This window comes from Suricata suricatta, chromosome 9, assembly GCF_006229205.1.
Source record: "Suricata suricatta isolate VVHF042 chromosome 9, meerkat_22Aug2017_6uvM2_HiC, whole genome shotgun sequence".
NCBI lineage: Eukaryota > Metazoa > Chordata > Mammalia > Carnivora > Herpestidae > Suricata > Suricata suricatta.
The window spans coordinates 114385717-114393345 of NC_043708.1; the positions used below are offsets into that span (position 1 = coordinate 114385717).

The 7629-nt window shown below is 45.4% G+C and overlaps 1 protein-coding gene across 1 annotated transcript in view; it reads left to right on the forward strand.

Annotated features, from left to right (window-relative positions):
* OCA2 (OCA2 melanosomal transmembrane protein) overlaps positions 1–7629 on the forward strand; it is a 406012-nt gene that overhangs the window by 292314 nt on the left and 106069 nt on the right. The window contains exon 22 of the mRNA XM_029951989.1: positions 5981–6074. Coding sequence (XP_029807849.1) covers positions 5981–6074 — 94 coding nt within the window. The remainder of the gene's footprint in view (positions 1–5980; positions 6075–7629) is intronic.

Genomic DNA, 7629 nt, shown 5'->3' on the forward strand with positions numbered 1-7629 from the left:
ACAAGATGGCGGACCTTCCACCACACCCTCAAGATGGCAGACCCTTTCCGCCACACCCTCAAGATGGCGGACCCTTTCCGCCACACCCTCAAGATGGTGGATCCCTCCGCCACACCTTCAAGATGGTGGACCCCTCCGCCACACCATCAAGATGGCGGACTTTCCCTGCCACCCCTTCAAGATGGCGGACCCCTCCGCCACACCTTCAAGATGGCAGACCCCTCCACCACACCGACAAGATGGCGGACCTTCCACCACACCTTCAAGATGGCGGACCCCTCCACCACACCTTCAAGATGGCGGACCTTCCGCCACACCGTCAAGATGGCAGACCCCTTTCCGCCACACCGTCAAGATGGCGGACCTTCCATCACACCGTCAAGATGACAGACCCTTTCCACCACACCCTCAAGATGGCGGACCCCTCCGCCACCCCTCCAAGATGGCGGCCGACAACCGAACGACAGAGAGATTTAAATCTACAAATAAGGTCTAAAGGAGAAAACAACGGAGGCTAACAAAACATCCTACCCACAAAAGCAAAGTAAGCGCCAACAGGAACCTTTCACCACAGCTCCAGCCGGCCGGGGCAACTTCTGCCAATCCGATAGCAAGAATTAAGGCAAAAATTTCAATGATGGCGAGGGGGAAGGGGTGACAGTACATTACAATAGGAAGGTAAATATAGGGAATAAAGCAACCTAATTACTTCTTTGGAGCGGCACCTCTTTAAGCTTTTGCGCACGAAGATGAGTCAGCGTTTGAACTGGCTGAGGTGGGGCTGCAGTCCCCGGAGAAAGAGATTGAAGAGACAGAATAGCTCGGTTATGAGAATATGCAATCATACCAGGTTCACCCTGTGTAAAGAAAGGGGTTAACAGACAATGGGGAACATTAAACATAAATCGCTGCACACCTAAATCGCTGCGCGTAAACCAGATGTTACCAGTGAAACTCCTTGTAGGTGGACTGGCTCTCCAGCCTCCCAGTGGGATCCTGAATCCCACTCACCCAGAATCAGATGGCACAAATAGTGCCCCAGATGGGAGCCGGTCTCCTCCTGCTCCCAACTGATTGCCCTATAGTGCGTCCGCCAGGGCTTTGTCAGTCCCAGATACAGACCCCGCGCGGGAGTTACCGAATGAACGTTGTAACAGACACAGCCAGCTGCTAACAAACAAACAGACAGACAGACAGACAAACAGAGCCAGCTCACTTACCGATTGGAAACGACCCGTTGACTTGGGGTCTGGTGGGCTCTGTGGGGGGGAAAATTCCGGTTTTTCCGGCCAATGCACCAAAATGAAATGCCCAGAACCCGGGAGACCCCCCCCAAAAAAATGAACCACCAGAGTCCAGAGTCAAAGCCAAACAGCAAAGATCGTTTATTTCAGGTTCGAACCCAGACCTCTGCTCACTCCCAGCTGGTATAGCGGAGAGAGAGAGAGAGAGAGAGCCCCGTGCAGGCAGCTCACGTCCTTTTTATAGGCTGGCCCAAACAAGTCAGGGGTGTTCCATGGTCACAGCACTTACATTGGCCAAGATCTAAGTCCAGACATTCTGCATTACCCGATTGGATCCCGCCACAGTTTGAACATCCAGTACTCCCTGCCCCAATGTTGAGCCACATGGCTGACCCCACCCTACACACAGCGCCCCAAGTGTATGTACAGAAGCAGAACAAGTGGAGCAGGTTAAATTTCGGTTTGCCTAGGTCTAATTTTTAAGTTCCCCACAACTCTTAGGTTCCTCACTTGTTACAAGGGCAATTATTTCCCTTTGTATGTGAACCAGTGTTAGCTAGGTTTTCTGTTACCCATAGCTGAAAACATTCTTAAAAGAAATAGTGCTCAGTGAAACTTAACAAATGAATGCACCACCTTCCAGTTTACAAGGCATTAAGGAGGCTGAATGCAAAGTGATGACTAAAAGATAGGTCTGGGGGAAGGAGGTCAGGCTATGAGGACATATCTCAATGCAAAAAGGACTTTTGGGGAATAGCAATCCCCAGTGTGCCACCCATGCTACCTTACTAAAAAGGTGGATAGGAGTCAAAGGCACAAAAACTGCTTTACATAGAGAAATCAGCCCAGCCCTTGCTCATTTCTTTGTCTCACCTTCCCTCTAAGGAAAGAGTTTGAGCCATGGATCTCTTCACTTTACCTCTCTGTCCCCACCCAGCCCTCCTGATCCTGTCCAAGTTGTCATGCAGTCAGGAGACCAAGCTGCTACCCCTTCCCTGACATTCCATTCCCTGAATCCAGAATTGCTCACAAGCAAATTTACCTACTGAGCCAGTGTACCCTGGCAATATTAGGTAGGAAATGGAAAGGGCCTTTCATTTTCTGGTAAGTGGCACATTGCAGCTGAGGTATTCATACCAACTACAGTATGATGAGATGCTATTAAACTAGGGAATGGCATCTTAACTGGAAAAAAGGGGGCATTTCCCCCCAATCATCTCCTTTCAACAGAAGAAAAATGTTGCTTTTTAGTTTTAGAGTTCACATGGGTTGCTAAATATGCCCCTGGATTACATGTTAACCTCTGTGCAGTCCAGAAGCAGAGATTTCCATGTTAAGTCCTGGAGTAGCAGTGTTTGGGAGTGGCAGGGAAGACACCATCCAGACACTGAGGTGTGTGCCCTGTAGTGGAGACTGGTAGGCAGTGTCCTCTAAAGATCATGGGCTTTTCTGTGGGGACACCTTTGGTAGACTTGTAAACATTTACAAGGAAAAATGGCTTGCCAGGGTGTGGAATTTCCTTGGCAGGTCTCCTCAACCCAGAGCAGGAGCCAGCAGCCTGGCAGGGTGATGGGATGTGTCAGTGTGACACACCAAGAGGAGGCTGTCTGGAGCCATCATTGATGTGGAATTTGTACATCACCACCTGCTCAAGACCTTTAGATGCTTTTCATGACTCTCTATGGAAAGGTCTTGGCTTGATGTCATAGACTGATTTTTCCCTTCTCTGGAGTCCAAAAAGCTGGTTCTAGTCCTAGACTCATTACTTCCCAGCCCTGACATTTCAGCATATTGCTTTTCTATGCCTGTTTCTTCATGGGAACACTGGGAACCTCAGGGATCATGATAAAGATGAGACTCCAAGTCTTTAGAATGCTTTTGATCCTGAGGAGACACTGAGCAGACATCTGGTCTTGTCCTTCTCAAATTCTTTTCCAGTTTGCTTCCTAAATCTCCTCTTCTTCAGGGCAATCCTATTATCTGACCATGGCCCAATGAACTTGACTCTCTGAACATTTCTCTCGGCCTCTATGATCTTATGTCTGCTATGCATCTCCTACATGGTATGTCTGTCCTGTCTCCCTAAGAACATGTACTTCATGAGCCCCCAGAGGGTATGAGCTGATTTGTCAGAGATGCCTAGGATTAGGAAATTAGCAAGAAGCTAATGGAAATCAAGGAGGGAAGTAGAGACAGATGTCAGAATTGAGATGGAAATAGACTCAGTTCTAGTGGATGTCTGAAACACAAGAGGTCTTCAGAACAGTTCCGGAATCCTAGAATCAGCTGCATGAGCTTTGTATCACTAGTGTAACACACAGACAAACTTAGGGGATTTATTATCTCATATTTCTTGTCTTCCAGGTAAGGGTAGTTCAGATGGATCTCTGCTTAGAGTCTCATGAGGCCAAGATCAAGGTGTCTGCAGACTGTGCTCCCTTCTGGTAGCTCTGGGATGGGTTTACTTCTGAGCTCACTCAGATTGTTGTCAGGGTCAAGTTCCTTGCAGCTCTAAGACTGAGTCCCTATCCCTTTCTGGCTGTAAGTTAGGCTACTCTTAGCTCCTAAAGGCATCTCTCATTCTGGAACTTGGGCCTAAATCTCAGATTTAGGAACAGTGTGTGGAATCCTGCTCATGGTGGAAATACCTCCCTCCCCTTTCACATCTTTCCTGAGATCCCTCTGACCCCTCTGCAATCTCTTTGACTCTCCCCACCCCATTTCTTCTACAACCCCCACCCCTCACCAGGTTCTCTCTGAGCCCCTGAAATCTCTCTGACCCTCCCTGTGAGGCTTCTTTTCTGCTTTCAGCTGGAGAAAATTTTCTGCTTTTGAGGATTCATTTGATTCAATGGGTCCACCTAGATAATCTGGGTAACCTGCCTTCCTTAGGGTCCTTAACATGAATTGCTTCTGCACCCTGACATAAAGGGTAACATGATGACATTCCCACTGATTAAGGAATGGACTTATTTGCAGTGGTTGTGGGGAGCATCGGTCTGCTTCCCACACCACCTTGAGCAAGCCAGTGTCACCTGTAGCTTAGAGTGTTCCCCAAACAAGCTACCTGCTTCCTTTATCATCATCTTAAAGTCTGCTGTGCACACAACAGACTGGTGTCAGCCTGTCATGCCCTTCTTTTGTCTTGGTCATGTGCAAATCCTCCACTGCCCTTCCTGTTTCTCTGGGTAGGGCCATATATTCTGAATACACTGAGAAACTTGTGGACTGTCACAAAAATGGGATATTAGAAACCCAATGACCACAAACAGAGTGGATATAATCTCAGGGAGGCGTTGCCATCACAAGGTTTGGGCTTAGTGGCTGCAGGGTGCTGGGGAGACCCTGGAGAATTTTATTGAGTTCTTAAGATCCAAAGTCTTCATCTTTTAAGCAAGCATATAAATGGATGTAACATGCTGTGTTTTTACTAGAAAAAAAAACAACAAAACAAAACTCAGTCTAAATCATCTATGGAGGAAAAGCAGAGAGAGTAAGATGAAGCTTGAGCTTGCCTTCACTAGTCTTTGCACAGGCAGTCTGGCTGCATATCTGACAGGTAGTTTTGTTGCCTGCCTATGTGTTTCAATGAGAGGATAAGGACTGCAAGAAAGGAGGAGGAGAGTGTTCAGTCAGCTAAGTGTCATTTGTACTGGCATCTCATCTGCAAGGGCCTCTCCTGGAGAATGGACCCCAGGCTGTATACCTCCTCTAGTGGAAAAATCCAGAAGGCCACGTTGCTCTAGTGTTATTTATTCTGTACTACTCTCCATACTCAGCACTCTGGAAGATGCAGAGATAATATGGTGCTAGATTCTCAAAAAAGGCAGTATTTAGGGGCTCAGTTTATGCAGCCAGGACTCCACCCTTGGTCTTCCTCCTCCTGTTCTGCTCTTAGTTATGTTGTGCAGTCTCAGAGAGGCTGCTCCCTTGTGCCAACATGCAGTAGGTAGCTCCAGATTTGTCTTACAGTTCACTAGTCCTTAAGAAATGGAGTCTTTTCCTTGGTGGTTTATGCACACATGTCAGAACTGAGCAAAACTGATTGAACCTGGGTAGTGTGCCTATTCTTGAGCCCTGACCTCTAAGATTTGAGGTTAAAAGATACTGATCAATTTCATCAAACAAATTAACCCTTCCCTGATTTTGGGGGTTGGTCTTGGGCCACATCCCTCTCCATGACACCTCACTGGTATGTATGCATGTAGGTTATGACTCCACACAGATTTTTTACACTGTCAAAAAGGCTCAGCCAGAGAGGCATTTAATTATTCCACTTGTTTGCATCCATCCTTCCATCCACAGACAGAGTTTTCTGGTGGGTGTCTGGGCCTGGAGTCCTAAGGGAGGTGGTTCTTATCTGAAATCCCATTCTACTCCTCTAAAGACACCTGTTCTTTCCTACAGTTGTGAGCCTGCCTTACATTTTCCTCTAAAAGATAAATGCTACCATGTCCCACAGTGATTTGCCAATTCTTAGAATTTCCTCTTTTCTATCACATAGAACAGTCATAGTCTTATCTGTAAATGAATTTCGGTATTTATAAGCAGTAAACTTATTTTCTGGTTATCAGTGTTTTCTCTGTTTTCTATAGATATTTGCAAAGCAATCACTTTTACATGATAAAGTAATCAGATCAAAGCCTATGAGATGATCTGAATATTATAAAAGATAACAGAAAGCTACTACTAAAATAAACTGAAATTTTATTTTACTTTAAAATTTTTGATTCCAGGTAATGGGACACTGATTGGAGCATCAGCAAATGTCGTTTGTGCAGGAATTGCTGAGCAGCATGGATATGGATTCTCTTTCATGGAATTTTTCAGGTGCTTAAAACTCATTTTAAATTTCTGTTTATTTAATCCATATGCTCACTTAATTAAAAAATAGCAATGTGTACTTTTAAGCATGTTTTTAGCAATTAGATAGAGGTTAGTGTAGGTGAGTTTAGCTAAAAGAAAACACATATTAAAAATTTATTGTTGGGATTAGCTTCATAACACAGAGCATGATTCAGATATTCTGTATAATTAAGATTGACTCTAGGGGTCAGAAGTGGTTGTGGGATTCCTGGGTATTTTATATTGTTTTCTTGAAAATTCCAATGGGGATTTGTGCCTTGACTATCAATGACTAAGATGCATAATGAGAATCTGAAGACCCCATATCAAATTGCCCAGTCAAAAAGCTTGTACTTGAAAGGACCCAGAAATATTTGCAGGCAAGGGCAGCCTTGCAGCATGCATTCATGTGTGGGCACCTATCAGGAGGGCAGCACAGAGATGAAGCCCAGGGTGAAGAAGAGCAGTCAATGCTTGCTCCTGCAAGGGAAAAGTTGCTTCAAAGGAACAGGGCCCATGCTGGAGTCCTGACTCGCTCCCTGCATACCTGGTTTTATATGGCATTGCTGCACTTTGGAAACAGTTGAATGGGTAGAATGAACATTGGCAGCCCCTATAAAATGGTGCTGCTAAAATAAACAGACATTCATTTGGTGTTGAACAAGACTTCTATTGAAGTTCTTGGATTGTGAACTCACAGCTCATGTATGCTCAGCAAAGTTTCTCAGAACCAGCCCTGCTTAAAATTTGGAGCAGCAGTTCTACCTGAGAGGCAGAGTGACCTGCAGCCTATGGAAGCTGTGACCATGGGCTTTTGCAGGGCATTACTTGGTTGGGCTGGGTCTGGGGGAAAAAAGTCCACTGTCATACCTGGGTAAGAACCAACATCCAACTCTGCATATAACACTGACTTTTGGCAGACTTATACTGGCCGTTTCTGTTTATGAGTGACTAGTAATTCTTGACAATTTTTCTGAGACACTAAAATTAGTTTGTCAATACTCCTGGAAGACTTGGGCATGGGATGGAGATATGAGGCTGGAGACTGAGCTGTGGGAACACTGAATGTGCATCTCTCAGGGGGACTCTGGCACTTTGTTGCCCCCAGTACTGAGACGGATTCTGAAACTTAGCACTTGATCACCACCTTCCTTTTTAGAGTTCATCTGCCTCTGCTAAGCATAAAAGGAATAATCCTATCACTTAAACAAGGCTGTTATTCAAATGTCCCTGATCTCTTTTTCTTGGTGAGCCAAGCATGTGATATACTGGCCCTCTATCTGCTGATAACTATGGCTGGACTCAACAGTAGGGACCCTTATGGCCATTTAGCAACATTGGTTGGCTTCACAAGTAGACTTGAGAAGGCTAGTATTAATATAATAGAAGATTAGAGAATTTTTAGAGCAACATTATACTCTAGTCTGATATTTTCTCCAGAGTAACTTTGTTTTTTTAAAAAAATAGTTTATTGTCAAATTAGTTTCCATATAACACCCAGTGCTCTTCCCCACAAGTGCCCTCCTCCATTACCACCCCC